At 48.5% G+C, this 18,952-nt stretch overlaps 1 protein-coding gene across 15 annotated transcripts in view; it reads left to right on the forward strand.

Moving 5' to 3' along the window:
- Positions 1-9,814, forward strand: part of MICAL3 (microtubule associated monooxygenase, calponin and LIM domain containing 3) — a 224,778-nt gene extending 214,964 nt beyond the window's left edge. For all 15 annotated transcript variants that reach the window (XM_047865310.1, XM_047865323.1, XM_047865309.1 and 12 more), the window contains 3 exons: positions 7,855-7,954; positions 8,106-8,179; positions 8,267-9,814. In XM_047865310.1, the coding sequence (XP_047721266.1) occupies positions 7,855-7,954; positions 8,106-8,179; positions 8,267-8,451 (359 nt within the window). In that variant the 3' untranslated portion in view covers positions 8,452-9,814. The remainder of the gene's footprint in view (positions 1-7,854; positions 7,955-8,105; positions 8,180-8,266) is intronic.
- The last annotated feature ends 9,138 nt before the right edge of the window (positions 9,815-18,952 follow it).

Genomic DNA, 18,952 nt, shown 5'->3' on the forward strand with positions numbered 1-18,952 from the left:
AAAAGCTACTTCTCAGAAGCATAGCATTGATACTGAGCAAATGGGTTTCCTGGGTTGAGGAGTCAGAACAGTTGAGTATAACCTTAGTTAACAAAACATTTGGTCAGTCTTCCCTTGCTTCAGGCTATGTAACCTGAAAAACACAAAAGAAAATCAATGGAAGCCTTGTTCATTATACCTGAATTACCAAGAAGTTCTCCCCTTCCTGGGCATGTGGCTTTCTGCAAGGCTAATCTGGCAGATGGAGCTTGGGCATGACAGGTAATGCCCCTGATGTTCCCTTATGAAAAGATGAACAACATTCTGGTAGTATCTGTAGGATGAATTGTATAAAAAGGTATTGCTGCAATGCTGGCTCAGTTATCAGTAAATATAGTAGCATTACTACCAAAAACAAGTTTGAGAAATGAGTGAAAGTCCACCCAGGCAAGATGAAGGCTGCACAGGCTGGCCCACGGAGACTGGCCCAGAGCTACTGCAGCAGGAAAATAGAAGCACGAAACGTGACTGAGAAATAAACATACCTGTTTCCTATCCATGACACCTGGAGCTTGTTCAGAGACCAAAAGGAAGTGAAAAAGAATCTCTTACTTTCTGCAGGATTTTCCACATATGTAGCTGGAAAGGAAGTCATCTAACCCAGGGGTACTTTACAGATTTTTATACATGAAACAAGCTACGGTGTATCAAAAGGGAAAATGTTGGGGGAGGGGTGCAATTTTTGAGCCTGTAAAAGGGTGATGATGTTTGTAAGCTGATCATTTAGAATTCTGTATTTTTGTGTGAAAATACAAGTGGTGATTCAGCTTATAAAAAGCCCATTTTCCTCATGTCTCTGGTGCACAGTACTAGGCTGGGACATTCTAGTCCCAGGCTGGGGTTTCTGGAATCTAGATATCTCCCTAGCCCATCTGACTAGAGTCTCCACATGGTCTACCAGGCAGGTAGAGACCCTGAAGCCTGTGGTGAAGGCTCCTTTGTCCAACAATGAGAACTGGGAGCCTGTATCATGGGAAGAGATAAGTATCTGGGATGAGGCAGATGCCCACAGCTGCTTCTCAGCTGTATACCAGACCTGGACATCCCCTTTATTTTTGTTCAAGAATCCTGGAGACTGGCCCACCAACTTGCTCCTGGAGTGGCCCCGGGCCACGTGAGAGACAGGGTCTAGAGTGAGGTATCCAAACAGATCAGGGCAAAGTGGTAGTGTGGAGAATGCGGCCAACCTAGGATTCAGGTCCTAGCTTCACCATATGCCCAGCAAAGTCACTTAACCTGTCTGGGCCTCTGCAGAATAATGGGAGGAAGGGATGACATTGCCAGCTTTCCTGGTCTGGCATTCTGAGTAGGGTCTATGTGTGACACTTCTCCCAGCTGCTTCCAGCAGCTATTTGCTAGATTTGCCTAGAGCCTTTGTTAGCCCTTTATTATTTTTTTTTAACGTTTGGGGTTTTTTTGAGAGGAAGTGAGCAGGGGAGGGGCAAAGAAAGAGGGAGAGAGAGAATCCTAAGCAGGCCCCATGCTACCAGCATGGAACCCAACATGGGGCTCCTTCCCATGATCCATGAGATCATGACTTGAGCCGAAATCAAGAGTTAGATGCTTAACTGACTGAGCCACCCAGGCGTCCCTCTTGGCCCTTTAAAGAGGGCAAACTCTTGGGGCACCTGGGTGACTCAGTTGGTTAAGCATCAGACTTCAGCTCAGGTCATGATCTCACAGCTTGTGGTTTGAGCCCCGCATCCAGCTCTGCTTAGAGCCTGGAGCCTGCTTCCAATTCTGTGTCTCTGTCTCTCTCTGCCCCTTCCCTGCTCTGTCTCTCTCTCTCTCTCTCCCTCTCAAAAATAAACATTAAAAAAAATGTTCAAAAAAAAGAGGGCAAACTCTTCAGAATGGGAGAGGAAGATTAAGGGTTTAGTCAGGCTGTGCCACTACTTGGAGCCTCAGATCCCTCACTTGAAAATAGAGAAGCTAATGCCTGTCCAGGTAGCCACCTGGGACCAGTGTAAGGCTCAAATGAAATAATACATGTGAGAATGTTTTGAAATGAAAGCACTATTCATGCTTCTTACATGCATCCCACTAAATCTGATATTCTGCCACTTTTCAAAATCCAATGACCCATCTCATCCCTGCCCCCAGATGTCAAGATGAGTGGGTGCTAGAGCACCACTGATGGTGGCCACCTCTCAAAAGAAAGCACTGCTTCAGAGGAAGAAGTTGAGTTTGCTGCCAGGGTGAAAGTGGGGCAGGTGAGCCTGCAGCATCTGGAAGGCAGACAGAGTAGTCCAGAATGAGAGTGTAGACCTGCTGCTGAGAAGCCTCCAACCAGGACCAAATTCTGGGTTTGCTCAGAGGTGATGACTGCAGTCCTCAGGAGACACCAAAATAGTCTGATAAGTGACACATACAGTACCCATTACAAAGACACAGAGACCTAGCACCCTAGCACTTTAACCATAATAAACTTCTAAAAAACTCGTATTTGCCATAAGCTTGATGATATGTTTGCTCTTAGAACTAGTGGACCAAATCATCTATTTCTCACATCTCCAAAAAAGGCAAAGAAATTACACTCAAAATCAGTACCTCTGTGCTTTCCTTGCATGCTCACTTCAGATTCAAGTCTGGGTGGAACTCCCCTTGTTTAACTGGTTTTTTCCCCTTGATTTCTCTCTTTTTTTTTTTTTTTTTTTTTGAGAACAGAAATTTTTTTTCTCTTCTTGGTTTTTTATTTTTTTAAATATAATTTATTGCCAAATTGGTTTCCATACAATTTTTAATTGTTTTTTAACATTTATTTATTTTTGAGAGAGTTAGACTATGCACAAGTGGGGGAGGGACAGAGAGAGAAGGAGACACAGAATCCGAAGAAGGCTCCAGACTCTGAGCAAGCTGTCAGCACAGAGCCTGATGCAGGGCTCAAACCCACGGACCATGAGATCATGACCTGAGCTGAAGTCAGACGTTCAACCAACTGAGCCACCCAGGCTCCCCTTCTTATTTTTAAAGCAGTATTTATTGGGCATTTTTTCTGATTATTAAAGTAGTGTATATTATTACTTAGAATTTGGAGCATGAAGGAAAGTCTGAAGAGGAAAGTCATAACCATGCATCCTGTCAGCTCCACTAGCTCCTTTCCAGGGGTTCCCATTCTGCCTTCTGTTATTAGGATAATGCCTTCTTCTTTTTTTTTTTTTTTAATACTTTTTTTTAACACCTGCTTTACCTGATGTCCCTTTTTCTAATTTCATTTGCTAATTTCTGTTCTGAATATCCTGTTACCTCATATTGTCATCTGTGTTGGAAAGGGTGTATGAGGATGTGGTCTACATAAAAAGAACTAAAAGCTACATTTGTGATATCCAGAAAGTAGAAACACATTTAAACATACATGCAGGTACATGGGCTCAACTGTGTTGGTTGTGTATCAAGTCACTGTCCCTTGCTAATGAATGTGGACACTGTTCCACTCTGCACCACAGGTGTGCTTGCATATAATATCAGTACCAGGAAGCAACAGAGAATGTTACATTGACATTGTGTGTCATGAGATTTATCCAGGTATTCTGAGCACCAACAGGGAGTCTGCACTTTGAAACAGAGAAGGTTGAATGTGGATCAGCTATAAGCAGAGAAAGGAGCCTTTCTTCCCAACCCCAGTGCATCAGCTGATCACAGTCATGTCTGTTTAGAACCCTGGATGTAATCAACATTGCAGACACACATGCATACCCACAAACAAGTCTCTGGCTTTAGTTTTGAAGTATTACCTGATACTAGGTTCATTGTGCACAAAGCACTATGATGAACACTGAAGGGCGTGAAAGAAAGGGAAAATGGTGCCTGCATTTGCAAAGCAGAAGGGCCCATCAACCAATAGCTTGTCTATTTAGCCCTCTTATTGACTAAAACAGATCTATTTCTTAAACCCTGTTATAATCCTAAAACTGCCCCTGCTCCCTGTAGTCCTGAGGCCATTTCTCTGAGCCTGTGTCTCCTGTGTGTGCCCTGGTGGTTCTGTGATGGTCCCTTGCTGGGCTCCCCTCCCTCCTCCTGGGTAACCATCAGGTCTCCCTAAGTCTTAGACATGTCTCTCTGCACACTGTCTTCTCTCAGTTGCCCCGTCCATGACTCTTACCAGCATTGTTACTGTGAGTTTTCGGCATGTCCTGTCAGCTCACCCCTTTTGGTCTTCCAGTCCAAAGTATGACAGCCTTCCCCTAGATGTGGCATTGGAACCCTTTGTGGAGATGGAGGGGCAGAAGAAAAGGGGGTGGTTGTCTCTCCCTGGTACATGGGGGGATAGTGAGATGGACTGGTGGAAGTTGCCCCTGTGTAGTTATGTTTCCCTCAAGTCACCCTGGATCAGAATTCAAAGCATTACAGATATCAGCCCTGGAAGCCCATCCCAAGGTCAGGTGCTGCCTCCATAGATTCAGAGCTTCTTTCTGTGGGCATGGCAATCCCTTAGACTTACCCAGGGTTAGTTTTACGTGGAGTGCATGCGTCTGTGGTGACATCTTAGAATATTTCACACAGGTTTGGTTGGTGACCCGAGGTTATCACCTGCAAACTTAGGAGCAGTGTTGGCCACATATTTAACATGAACTGTTCCACAGAGATAGGCAGACAAGTCCCAGGGGCTTTGGGTATTTTTGAGGAGGGAACCCAATACCCAGATGTCACCACCTTCCCAGTAAGGAACAGAGGAAGAAGGAGCATCCCACTCACCCCAAGAGCCACCCACCATCATAAGGGAACACGTGCATTCCTTTTTGAAGCCACATGCCCGATGCCTGGGTCTGCTCTTGTTCAGTTTCCGTGCTGAAAAAAGGACTTAATTCATTTGTAGACTTTGTTTCCCTTGTTTCTGCTTTTCCATTTCTTGTATTTTTTTTCTTTTCCTCCTGTTGTTCCTTTCTCACTTCTTATGCTTTTTGTCCTCTGCTTGTTTTTTATTTCACCTTCTCCCTGTCCCTCTCCACTTCCAAACTCCTCTTCCTCCTCCTCCTCTTCCTTTTTGTCTTTCTTCGTCTCCTCCTCCTCCTTTTCCTTGTTTGGTCCTTTTTGAAGTTGAGCCCAGTGGCGGGACTCCACGGCGTAGACCTCTCTCCTTCTGCCCTTGCTGTGTCCAGGAAGGTAACGTAACTCCCCCAACCTCATCCCCACTGCCTCTCAGGGGTCATAGCAACACTAGTCAAACAGGGACCCAAAATCCAGTTATTTCTCTTTTTCTCTGACACTTGAAAGCTTTGTTACAAAACTCTATGAGTATGTGGCAGTTTCTTACAAGGTACAGTATCCCTTTGACTGTCTTGGGGAGGACTGGGGTACAGAGGGGAGCCAGAGAGCCTCCAGGTAGGGGCCTTTCAGGCTGCAGCTGAGCATCCCATGATTTATGCCAGTATTCGTGGCTGGACCTTTCAGACTCAAATCTAGCAGATAGAGGGGCCAGGGACACAGGCGAGGAACCTCCTACCTGTGCGGCAGAGATTTCTATTGGTGTCGTCGAGGAATACTGTCCTTACAAAGACTGGTCAGATGTCCCCAAGTTATTTCCAGAAAAAAACAAAAACAAAAACAAAACAAAACACCACTAGATGCAAACTTTCTACCCTGTGTCTTGCTGAGTGTGTGTGTGTATTTTTTTTTAAGTTTGTCTGATTTGAAGTCTGTTGTGGTGATAAGATTGTTGTTGAAAAGGCATGTGGGAAGGGGAAAGGGGAGTGTGGTCATGACTAACCCTTGCTAACTTCTTACTCTGCTCTTCATGGCGCTCACATTTGACTTTCACCCACCCCGCCATATACCTTTGCTCATCGGCTGTGAACAGTCTCTACCATAGCTCATGAGCAGTGTTCGGATGTCTCCCAGTGGAATTTTTGTCCTTGCACATGGGGAGGTGGGAAGGAGGGAGAAGACCTCCCAGTGCGTTCACAGCTTGCCGCACTGGACAGCTTGCATGCCTCAGGGCTCCATCTTCCATGGCCATGTGGGCACACTGTGCAGAGACGCTCAGAAAGGAATGCATGGAACTGAGCTGTGGGCTGCTTTAAAAGCCTAAGGACCAAGTCTATTGGGTCGGGTAAGGAGAGCTTTTGTCCCCAGAAACCCCAGCACTCCACAGAAGCAGGCTTGGCTGGTCAGGAGAGAGCTTCTATCCTTCAGAGTAGGACTCAGGGACAGGACTTCACCTTGGAAGAATAGCTGCATGTGCACCCAGGCACAGTGCAAACACTAAACCCTGCTTGTGTGAGTGCAATTCACTTCTGCCTCTCCAGAGTGTGGTCCCCGTTGAAAGACTAACTGGCAGGGGCCTCCTGTGTGTCAAGCAAACAACCTGGCAGAAAGAGAGTTATCTCTGAACCATGTGCAAGGAAGTCAGATGGGAAGAATGTAGGAAAACAGAAAGGAGTTTGATACAGGGGAGTTGTCCCACCTGAGGGTATATTCCATATGTTTCTGGGTCTGGTCTTTACTGGGATGGGACATCCAGCCAAGTGAGTCATAAAATGGAAGGCACTTTGAAAGATTTCCCAGTCCAATGCCTCTTAACCTGGGGCCCATGGGTGGACTTCAAGAACCCATGAACACCCTGAAGTTTATATAAGATTGCTGGATGTGTACACATGCATTTTTCTATGAAGAGAGTCCCTAGATTTCCTGAGATTCTCAGAATGGTTTGTAATCCAAAAATATTGAAGACCACTGATGTAATGTGTATTTTGCTTCAGGCAGGACCACACTATTGCCACAAGCTGCTACTGCTTTTTTTTTTTTTTAATGTTTATTTGTTTTTGAGAGAGAGAGAGCAAGCTCAAGCAGGGGAGAGGCAGAGAGACAGACAGAGATAGAGAATCCCAAGTGGGCTTTGTACTGTCAGCACAGAGCCTGACGTGGGGCTCAAACTCACAAACTGTGAGATCATGACCTGAGCCGAAATCAAAACTCAGCTACTTAATCGACTGATCCACCCAGGTGCCCCTTGCCATGAGCTTCTTTGTGTTCCAAGGAAAAAGAGTTTGTTCCCTCCTTGGGTGGTTTCATTCCTTGGAAGGTTCTTCCTTCTGTCCTCCTGTTTCAGTTAAGCCCAGCAGGGTCAGGCTGCCCCTGATGGAGATTTAGGTATCGGCCATGTGTTAGTGTAGAGCACAAGCCCCAGAAACTGCTGCTGGAATTGGGTCAAAGAGTACTGCCTTATTTAGTCTCTAGGGTCTGCTGGTGTTTCTCTGCCCTTGGCAAGAAACCTGATAGCCATCCTGGGATGTACTACATATACAATGCAGGAAACTTGATGGCCAGAAGTTCAGAAAAGGTACCTCATTGATGGGGATGTAAAGAAATGATTAGCATCAGTACCAGTCAGTGGCCCAGAGAGGGGCAGTAGCCCAGAAAAGAGCTGGGTTAATGAGGGTAATTTAAAAGGAGGGGTAAGTGCAGTTTATAAATTTGCATTTGCCTCATTCATGAGACTGGTTTCCTCAGAGCAGATTTAGTACATAGCAAGTACCAAATAAATGCTGAATGGGAAAAAGGAGGGCAAGGCACTTAAAACATACCAAGAACTAAACCACTGAGCAGGAGTGGTCCAAATAAGTTGTGACCAGGTTACTGAGGGGGTGAGGGCTGGGCCTGGGAAGGACAGATGGAAAGCACAGACTCCGTTAGGCTCTGGGGGTAGGCATGGTGGCCCCCCTCCATGTCTGTAGGCAAACTTTGGACCTGGCTTGGGAGTGTTCCGGCAGCATCCTGCTCGGCTCTCTTTGCACATTTGCCCCAGTGTGATAACTCCTGCCGGCCGGGGTAGACAGGAGACATTTTCTGCGCCTGACGTACCCTCTCTCTTGGCAGGCATGGGCAAGAAAGATGACCCCAAGCTGATGCAGGAGTGGTTCAAGTTGGTGCAAGAGAAAAATGCCATGGTGCGCTACGAGTCAGAGCTGATGATTTTGTGAGTGGCCTGAGATTGGGGACCCAGCTATGGGGGAGGCTATCAGCTCAGCACCTGTCACGGCAGGAGCACAGCTGTTTCCTAATTTAGGCGATGGGGAAATATGGTCCCCAAGTCACTGTCTCCCTCTTCCCCCTGCCCCCAATCCCAGTGCCCGGGAGCTGGAACTTGAGGACCGGCAGAGCCGACTGCAGCAGGAACTTCGGGAGCGGATGGCTGTGGAAGGTAAGAGGGGAAGCGCGCTCTGGAAAGCTGGGTGTGGGCCTGCTACCTCCTGGTCCTGTAGACCTAATGTCTTTGGCCACTGCCCAGATCACCTGAAAACCGAGGAGGAGTTGTCAGAGGAGAAGAAGATCTTGAACGAGATGCTGGAGGTGGTGGAGCAGAGAGATGCCCTCGTGGCCCTGCTAGAGGAGCAGCGGCTCCGGGAAAAAGAGGAGGACAAAGACCTGGAGGCCGTCATGCTGTCTAAAGGCTTCAGCCTGAACTGGTCCTGAGTTGTACCCATGCTCTGGCTGGCTGGTCTGTGGCATCTGCCTGACCCAAGCTGGGTTCTTCCAAAAACCACCCGGATGCAAGATCTGAGAAGACCTGGCACCTCCTGGGAGTTTACACTGAAATGTCTACGTGCCTCTTGAAAAGTGGGTCAAATGTCTGTGCTATGGGGAACCCCAGGTGAGGATGATTATCTGAGGTGGCGGAGCCTCCTTGGAAGAGGCCCACCCTGACTTCCCGCTCCAGAGAGAGAGGAACACAGAGCATTTGACACGTAACGCAGGAAAAGGAGAACCTGCACGCTCCCCAAGGACGCACGGTGACTGGTGCCCCTTCCACGGGAGGAGGTAAGAGGCGGAAGCTGCCCCCTCTCTGGCAGAACCACAGCCGCCAGGGTGTGCCTCCACAGAGCAGAAGGGACGGCCATCGTCTTCGTGCTCCCTGAAGCACCACCAAAGAAATGAAGAACACCCCCCAGGAGGCAAGATGTGAATCAAAACCTGGGAGGGGGCAGTGGCCAGCAGGTCAGTGCCTACGCCAGCATCACAGGGGGACCTGAAGGCGGGCTGGCTCCCCAATTCATTATGCAAGAAGGAGGACCCAGGAGGGATCTGCTCCCCGGCACCCCCGCACCACACACTGGACCCCTGGTGGCCAAATGTCCCAGGCCTCTCTCTGGCTCTGGCCTGAGGCCTGTGGATTGCTGCATTCTGCTTTTAATTCACAACAATTTTGACACTGGAAAATACTGACTTTGGGGGACAGGAGGAGGCCCGACATTTCAAGCCCCCACTTGACAGACAGGCGTTGTCACTGTTCAACGCTTCACGTCGGGGCAGGAGATTATCTTTTTCCTTGACGTTTTTCCTGTGTTTGCACATTGAAATGAAGCTGACAACCTGGCAAGACGCTCAGCCGCTTCGGACCCTTTTTGTCAATTAACTTATTTTTTTAATACTTGAAAAGAAGTAACTTCATTTTTATATCTTTACTAGAGACACTGATCACGTGGCACCCGGTGTAGGAGTGACGGGGGTGTCTGCTGCGTCCTACACAGTCCCATCCCAAACTGACTGAATGCTGTTACAGCTGTCTATTTATTAGCCTTCTTCATCGTGTTGCTGACCCAGTTGGCATTAGGGAGCAGCTGAGACCCTTGTGTGGGTTCTTGGTTGTAGCTCTTCTGTCCCCTCCTGTACTTTGTGTCTGGCACCTTCTCCTTCACCTGGCTTACTCTTACTGTGGTACCAAACTTTTGTGTCTGCACCATTCATCTGTCAGGGGTACATTTCAGCACTGTTTGAGGCCAGGCCAAAAGGCACAGATGTCACTCACCTCTCTCTATTGAACCCTGGCTCTGCAGAACCCGTTGTTTTGTTTTGTTTTGTTTTGTTTTTCCTCTGCTTTGGTGCCAGGGTTTCACCTCCCACAGCATATTTATTAAAGTTTGGGGGTAAGCCCTTTTCCAAGCTGGCTGAGACAGTGTATGGTGGGACCCTGTAATCCATCTAGCTGATGAGAATTCCCCTCAGCCCAGCCTCAGGTCCCATCAGACAGAGATGCAAGTGTTGTAGCACATATTGGAATTTAGGTTGGTCTCTCACAGTTAACGCCACCCCAGACCTCCTCTGCACCCAGATCTCCATGGGGAGGCAGGGGTAATGAGCACCATGTAACCAGCTCCTTGAGCCAAACTGCTCACTTCTCCTAGTTCAACCAGAGACTGGCCTTGTGCAGCTCATAGAGCCACGGTGTGGGAAAATCTGGTGGCACAGGGCTTGTCCAGCCACACAATGACATGCGGTCCACCCTGGGAGGATTCCTGTCAGGGCCAGGCCCATCTGGGAGGGTCCTCCAGCAGAAGACTTCTGGTGGAGAGGGGCCTGTGTAGAGAGAACAGAGGCCTGGCAGCTCTTCAAGGCAGCCTAGATCAGGTGTCCGTGCTGACCTTGGAACCTCCAGGGGGACCCACACCATGCCTCAACTTGAACATTCATTCTTAGTACAAAGGAGCAAAGAACCTGTCTTAACTCTTCACTTTGTCCGAAGGCTGCCATCTCTCTCCTGTGGAAATCCAGATGTGCTGCTAGCAGCTGTCACAGCTCTGACTTCACTTTGTTTTCTGATGAGACAGAATCTCCATTTTTATGCTTTTCTTAAAAAGGGGAGGGGTGGGTGTTCTAGATTCTATCTTTAAACCTCAACCTTCCAGTAAAATTGGACTTGAGACAGGACCTTCATCAGGCGGCCTTGTCCCTAACCTGCTTCACCTCTTGAATGCCACCTTAACTAGCCAAGCCCCAGGAGAGCTGTGCCTGCATCCCTTGTGGCTCCTGCTAATCCCAGAACAAGGAAGCAGTTTACGAAGTGGCTGGTAAGGGATGCGGCCATAGCGATGTGCTGTAAGTAGCTTAATGTAGCAGGAGCACCAGATGTTACCGTCTGCCCTTGCTGCCGGCCAGTACTGGTCAGCCTTTTAACACTCTGCACTCTGCCGAAGCACACTGCTGCCTGCAGTTAATAGAAGGGGGACTGAAGACTCTGCAGAGAAGCTTCAAAAATCCACCAGCCTGCAAAATGTTTGCCAGTTCTCCACTCCCAATGGTGTTGCAACTTCAGGTTCTAGTAGTGCACCTTTTTTTTTAAAGCTCCCATTTTATAACCACTAGTTTGCAGTTTATTTTAGTACCCTGGTGACATGCTGCGTGAAATGTTTTCCAACTCTGGAAATGCATGCAGCTCCAGGCAGGTCCCCTTCCTGACATTTAAGTCCTCTTGAAGGCAGGAGACAGAGAATATATATATAAATATACACACATCAATGTGTGTGTATATATATGTATGAAATGCCAGAGTTTGAGCCCAAACACAAGGCCAATACAGTGGACAACCAGTCCAGTGTCACTAGAGGGAAGGCTGTAGGCACCCCTACTCCTGAGTCTAAGGGACTCCATGTGGGGTTCTAACCCTGCTCAGGTGATATATTTGGGCCTTTGCCCTCAAACTATCCTCCAGTTGCTTTTGACCAGCAATGATAGACTATCCTTTCAGAAGAAGAAATTTTTCAGTGGGGCAGGAGGTTTAAAGGAAAAAAACTGAAAGGTGGTAATAACTGAGCTGCCAGTTAGGCAGAAGGGGAATGGGCCATTTTATGCGCAATAAAAGTTTTTAAAAGAAATACAGAATATTTATTTTTTTTTTAATTTTTTTCAATGTTTATTCATTTTTGAAAGAGAGAGGCCGAGCACAAGCATACCACAAGGGGTGGTGTGGAGACAGAGGGGGACACAGATTCCAAAGCAGGCTCTAGGCTCTGGGCTGTCAGCACAGAGCCCGATGTAGGGCTCAAACTCACGAACTGTGAGATCATGACCTGAGCTGAAGTCGGAAGCTTAACCGACTGAGCCACCCAGGCGTCCGGAAATACAGAGTATTTCTTAGGTCATTTTACTGGACTTGGCAGTGAGCCAGGATGCATTTCCACGTTCCACTACCTGCCTCTCTTAGGGAGATGCTGTCCATGCACATCATTTATGTCTGGCATATGCATGGGTATGTGTACAAGGTTGTTTAAAGAACACAACTTTGTTTTGTTTTTTGTTTTTTAGTTTGTGCTTTTTTTTTTTAGTCCTTCATATTATCCTGGCTCAGCCCCCAACTGCTATCATTTGAGAAAATGCCTGAAACAATTTAGTGTGATAAGCTATTCTTCAAGTCCAAGTGATCCTGTGGTCCTGGCAGCCTTCTTTGCCAGCACTGCTTCTGTGCCTGCCTCACCTCTGTCCTTTGATACAGCTAACTGGGAAGCCCAGTGGCATGGGGTCTGCGGCCTTCAGGTCTAAATTGTTTAGATGTGTCAGTGTCCCCATCTACATTCAGCATAGGGTCTTGGAGAGATGATGTCACCCATCTTTAGACTGGAACCATCCCCAAAGGATTGAAGGCAATAATCCTGGTGAACTCTTCTCTCTTCATTACAAGAAGCCTCTTGGGTTAGTCTCCAGATGGAGACACATTCCAGCTCTTTTCCCCTTCTCTGGTGTGTTGACCTACCGGGAGATAGCTGACTTTGTTGTCACCCATAGAACTAATCCCAAAGGCACAAGGCTTCCCTCTGGAGCAGTAACAGACAGCAGGGAAAGAAAAAATGGCACTAGATGTGTTGAGGTGAGCCTTGCCCGGCCTAGAGGTCACTGCCATGGAAGCTGGCTCCTAGAGCCTTTCAGCTTTATTGCCAGCTATCCCAGAAAGAAGAAAGGACCCTATCTTAGGTAGAAAAAAATATAACCGGCTTGAGTGAATATTCTGTGGCTATGACACATGCTTATTGGGAAAGGCTGGAGTTTGGTAGTCACCTGTGCTGATCCCAGTCACCTTTTGTTCCTCAGAGGTCTTGCTTTGATTAGAGGTGGAAACAAGCAGGATTTGACCGCAGGTCACAGCAGCCCCAGGTGGCAGGAAATGATGGCTGCTGTTTTTGGCAGGCAACAGAAAGGAACGCTACATAAGCCCTATGTAAGTGCACCTCAGAAACACATACCCCCTTTCCTTCCAAGAAACTCTGAAGGAAATGTCTTATGTCTCTGAAATCCCTCCTGAACCCTTCTTAGGAATCAGAGTAAAAAATGGTAAATGGAGAGAATGTTTTTTTTATTTTACTTTATGAGCTGGCCAGTCCTCTTAAGGAGACTCCCTTCTCTGTGTTATCTGCTCAAAAGATCCCCTCCCAGCAATGCTAGTGAAGAGGGTAAGAAACCATCCTCTCAGGTGGATTTTGTCCCACTGAAACATCAGCCCAGGGGGCCAGAGCTGCACCTCATAGACTAAACCAAGGAGCCTGTTAGACCAGGTGCCCAGGGTCACAAAGACTTTTACACTCCCATATGGACCACCTATTGCTGTCAAACTTCACCAGGTAGCATTTTGTGACAGCCCCACTCCTTGTGTCCTCTGCCCTGAGGTCTTATAGGTGGGGCTTAAACAAGGAAGCTGGAGTCCTGGCTTCTGTGGGAGGCCATGTGTGCTGGCTGCCTCTGCCTGAGAAGCCACCTTATTACTAAGACATATGGAAGAGGAGACTGCATCCCATGATGCATGCATATACATGTATGCATACATGTGCGCACACGCATCTTCTTTTCATGATCGGTATGCCCTTTCTGAACCAGTGTGGACCTCTAGCTCTAAAGTAGGCTGAATATAAGCCTTTGGACCCAGGAGGGTCCAACTGAGGGTCCAGGCTAAAGCAGGATCCAAGTTGAGGATCTTGTAACAGTAAACAGCTCAGTGCCTGGAGGATTACAGTTGTATTGAATGGTCTCCCACGTAGGCAGCTGGAGCATCCCCAGATCCAGGGGAAGGGTCATTTACAGTGCCCAGTACAAGAGTGGGGCTGCCTCATGCAACTTGTGAAATGAGAATAACGGTTGCTGGTGTCTGTGTCCACATGTGAGAGAGTGGTAAGGAATGTGAGTCGGACGAGATTAAGGTTGGCATTCAGACATGAAACTCATTCCTGCCTCTTCCCTGACTTCAGAGGAAGCCTTAGGCCTATCACTTAACTTGTCAGTGCCTCCCTCCCTGATAACCAACCCACAGAATCCATGGGAGGGCAAAGCATTGAAGGGTTTGAGATTCTTGAATCAGGGCCTTTGTAGATGAGCAGACATCTTTCATGATGGTAACTAATGTTCACCTTGAAGAAACCTGAGAAGGACTGAGGGGAAGCAGTCCCAGCACCTCTAGGGTCTGACTCCCTACTACCCGGGTTCATCACAGATCTATCTGGTGAGCCAACGGAGTTGTGCATTTACTCTTAACTACTTAAAATGCTGGGCTGAATCTTCTGTTTCCTCTCAGGAACTTAACTTACTCATGACAGGTTGATGTAGATGGGCAGTGTTTCCAGAACCTTCATATGAGTCACTGCTGGATGCGTGCCTGAGGCTGGACGATGCTGAGCCTGAGTCAGCACTCAGTGCCTTACTAGGAACAAACCAGCACTCTCAGTTCAAGAGGACAACACTCCAGTCTTTCTCCTCCTGCCTCATTCTACACCCGCCAGCCACCTCCACCTTCATCTTGAGGCAGCTCCACCAGACCTGCTCTCCCAGCAGTGACTCCAGGGGACATACCACATGTCCCTAGTCCTCCAGAGTCATTACCAAGGAGAAGGGGTTCGTCCAAGTGAAAGCTAGGGTGTATTAGTGTTATGGTGCTGATCAAAAGCCAAAAGAACAAGGGTTCACTCACATGCACCACAGGCAACTGGCACAGCAAGTGACAAGAAAAAGTGAGTTTCTTGGTGGGGAAGTCTGGATGAATATCCAGCATCTGGCAATGTGGCCTTCAGGTTGTCTCCCTAAGAGTTTAAATGCCAGGTCTTTCCCGTGGGAGAAAAAAACAAGAAGCACCTGACAGCCAACAGCCCTCTTTCCCCAGCTGCATTTTATTTAATGTTTTTTTTTAATGCTTTTAAAGAATTAAGTACCATTTTAAAAATGTAACCAGGGCCAGACTTACTTGCCAGCCTTCATATTGGGACAGAATACTGTTTCTGGCCCTAGAATTAACATTTTAAGTCTTCATCACATTGTTCTTAAAATCACCTGTAAAAATCCGGTTGGGGAAGCAGAAGGGTGAGGCTGGAAGATGCTGGCCCTGGGTCAGCACTTGGTGCCTTATACCAGTTTGGGAACAAACCAGCACTCAGCTCGGTCAGTGGGGGTTCAAGGGGACACCTCATTCTTTTCCCTGATGCCTCATCTACAGCCCAGGGGATCCAGAATTGGTAGAGCCTTAACTCCTGAGGGGTGGTCACCCCAGACTGTCTCTTCTGAATGAATCACCCCAACAGGCCTTGGCCCCTGCTCCTGGAAGATGCAGACAGCAGTCCCAGGACCCCCACCAAGTTCTCCTATGGGAAGATATTTGGAAGAAGCATCAAGGTCAGACGAGTTTTCTGAAACACCGTGCCTGAGGAGAGTAGGTAGAGGGTATGCCTGCCGTGCTGATCGCAGTGGTTGACAATAAATGTAAAATAAGTTCATGCCTATGTATGTGAAGAGCCCCGCCGACCCTGTTCATGACTTTTAGAGTCATTAGTGGGAAGGAAAGAGGGAAACAAGTAGAAAGTAACTTTTCAGTTTGGTGTAGCAGGGTCCACACTGAACCTCTGGCTGTTTGCACTCCTGTTGTGGGCAACAACCAAAATAAAATCGGTCATTATTTTTTTCTTCTGTGTGGAAGAGGATCATTTCTCCCCTCAAGCAAGTTCACACCCCCAGTGGGACCGGGATGTGCCCATAAAACCAAGGGCTCCAAGGATGCCTTCCCTCCTTGAGGTGCCAGGACCACCTGCCCACCCGGTCTGGCCTCCAGCAGAGCCAGCACCCATGGGGGTGGGTGAGCTGTATCCCTGCTTGTTACTCATGTCTCCTTCCACCTGTCCCCCTGCTCCAGTCATTTCTACCTGCCCCCCACAACTGTGTGTGGATTGGAAAAAAACACTGCGAGCTAGGAGAATATTTCTGCCTATCGTTCCCTTGATCTTACTATGTATCTTGAAAGAAAAAAACGGGCAGAAAAATTGTCTTCCTCCCCAACCCTCTGCCCAGGCTGAGGACCCCCCTCTCAGCATTTCCTCATGCTTTTTTATCTCAGGGCGAGCATGTGAAGTTGAGCTGTGGCACAGCTGTGGTGGCAGGTGCTAATGGAGGAAGGGAGAAGGCAGGATGAGAGGAATCTCAAGGGCAATAAAAAGACATGGACTTGGGGGCGCCTGGGTGGTTCAGTCGGTTGAGCGTCCAACTTCGGTTGAGGTCATGATCTCGCAGTTCACGAGTTGGAGCCCCACATCGGGCTCTGTGCTGACAGCTCAGAGCCTGGAGCCTGCTTCAGATTCTGTGTCTGCCTCTCTCTCTGCCCCTCTCCCATTCATGCTCTCTCTGTCTCTCAAAAATAAGTAAACATTAAAAAAAATAAAAATAAAAAAAGACATGGACTCAAAACCTAGCTATGTGATCAGGGATGAAAAATCTGTCAGTTTCAAACCAGGACTGTGATAAGGAGGAGGGCATTGACGGGTTGACCTGGGAGGAGGCCTTAACCAGCAGAACTGATTGAATGGCACTGGATAGAGTGCAGCCCACCAGAGCTCTTCGGAGTGCTGGGTGATGGTGGAGGGGTGGGCCTGCTGGCCTCTCCAGGTGGGAGCATCCTGGCAGCCTGGCCCCCAGGCTGGGATTGTGTACATTCTGCTCTTACCTGGTCAAGATTTGGAGGCCGGGGGGGTGCCTGGCTGGCTCAGTCATTGGACCATGCAACTCTCGATGTCAAGGTTGTAAGTTCAAGACCCACGTTGGGTGTAGGGGTTACTTACAAAGTAAACTCTTTAGAAAGCCTGGACCTGGCAACTGAAGAGCATTTCAACATAAACAGATGTGTCTGGGCCTTCATGTGCCTAGAACTGAACTTGGCTTTGAGAGCTGAGCACTAAGTTCAGCCGGGGAAGGAGGCCAATGTGTAGCATTGAAGCTGGTTTTCACCAGAGAACAGTGTCTGCAGGGCCCCTTCCAGGCAGTGCCATGGATGTGCTTGGTTCCATGGATGGGGGTAGGTCCACTGTTAAACATTTCCCATCTTTTTTTCCCTCCAGGCCAGTACAGTGATCTCCCCTGCCCCCTCCCTTTTCCCTTATGCCCCTTTAAAGATGATCCCAAGAGTCCTATCCCCTTCTCTCCTTCACCCCCAACCAGAAGAAAATTCTATATCCGAGGCCACTTGGCTGTGTGGAATCAGCACTGGAGCGGGAATCAGGGAAACTAGGAATCTGTCAATTTCAGATCCTGGCATCTGGCTTGGCTTGGCCACCACCTGGCTGGCTGATCTTGGACATGGCTCCCCAAACCTTTCTACCTTTGAAATGGGAAAGTAACATTCACTCTACACCTCACAAAGTGGTTGTGGGACCAAAAAGAGATCAGAGATGCTGAGCGCTCTGAGTTTTGTGGGCACTGTGCCTGTCCCTCTGAGGTTGCTGAGTCACGCAGTCACATGCCAGCCACCAGAACCACACACAGACTCTCCCCTCAAGGTTGAACCCGGGCCCCTGCCCACAAGCAGATGTGCCTTCTAGGAGGTGCAGGAGCTGTTCCTGCCCCAGCGCCTGTGACAGGAACCGACAGCAGCTGCTCGAAGTCTGGCCTCCAAGAAATTAGTGATGACACCTGAAGCTTAGTGCAGCATTGCTAGGAAAGGAAGCCACAGAGTTGGGCTAGATGTGGAGAAAGTCCAACATAAGAATAAAGAGCAAGAGGGGCGCCTGGGTGGCTCAGTCGGTTAAGCGTCCGACTTCAGCTCAGGTCACGATCTCGCAGTTCGTGAGTTCGAGCCCCGCGTCAGGCTCTGGGCTGATGGCTTAGAGCCTGGAGCCTGCTTCCGATTCTGTGTCTCCCTCGCTCTCTGCCCCTCCCCCATTCATGCTCTGTCTCTGTCTCAAAAATAAATAAACATTAAAAAAAATTAAAAAAAAAAAAGAATAAAGAGCAAGAAACTTCGTGTAATGTAAAGCATGTGTCTTCTAGCCTTCATGATTCAAACCCAGGCTCCCACTCTGGAGCGCATGGATTCACAGCAATGAGAGTCACAACCCTCCCTGCAAAGAACACAAAATCCCACATACAGCACTCTGCCACATGGTGTTCTTGGCCCGTGCGTCTTTAAACAGGATTCTGGACACTGGTTTTCCCTCTTCTGAACACCCCTCCGACAAACCACCATGTAAAACGTTCTAGCCAGTCATAGCCAGGCCCCTGCCCCCTCTCCATTCCAGAATCCTCACTCCCTTCCCTTGGCTTGGTATGATTCAGCCACCCCCCAATGAGCTAACTTCAGGAAGGGCAGCAACAAGGCGGAGAGCTTAGGGAGCACATGACCTGGCTGGCCCTGGTGGTTAAATGATGGAGGACCCAGTTGTTCGGCAGAGTCAGCCCACCTCCCCCAGGAAACTCCCGTCTGCTTCCTCCCCTGGAGCCCATTCTGATGAAAGCCAGACTCGGGGAGGGGACATTTCAGCCCCCTGAAAGCCACTCTGCCTTGATTCCCTGAATGGGAGCCTCAGTGACAACTGTTGGTTGTTGGCTCGATAGCAAGGTCCAGGGGAAGGGCTAAGGTAATACTGGAACTCCTAGACTGGTAAAGCCCAGCAAAGGCATGGAGTGGAAGCTGGGTCAGAGCCGGCCTCTCACTGCTTCCCCCAGGCTGTACCTGCCAACACATACCAGGCAGGGCTGAGAAAAACCCACAAGGTTTCCAGCTTTCACAGCTCACCTGTGCAGTGTGAGTCATAATCATGGGTATGAACATGAACTTTGCCCCACAGGCCCGGGTTCTGAAGGTAGCCATCCTCCCCTCTCCTCTAGCATGAGTTATTTGGTTTTCCTCTCTAGAACCTCCTGCCTTCCAGACCTACATATCCTTCAAGGCCCAGAGCCAAGACTCCAT

Source organism: Prionailurus viverrinus, chromosome B4 (genome assembly GCF_022837055.1).
Source record: "Prionailurus viverrinus isolate Anna chromosome B4, UM_Priviv_1.0, whole genome shotgun sequence".
Lineage (NCBI taxonomy): Eukaryota > Metazoa > Chordata > Mammalia > Carnivora > Felidae > Prionailurus > Prionailurus viverrinus.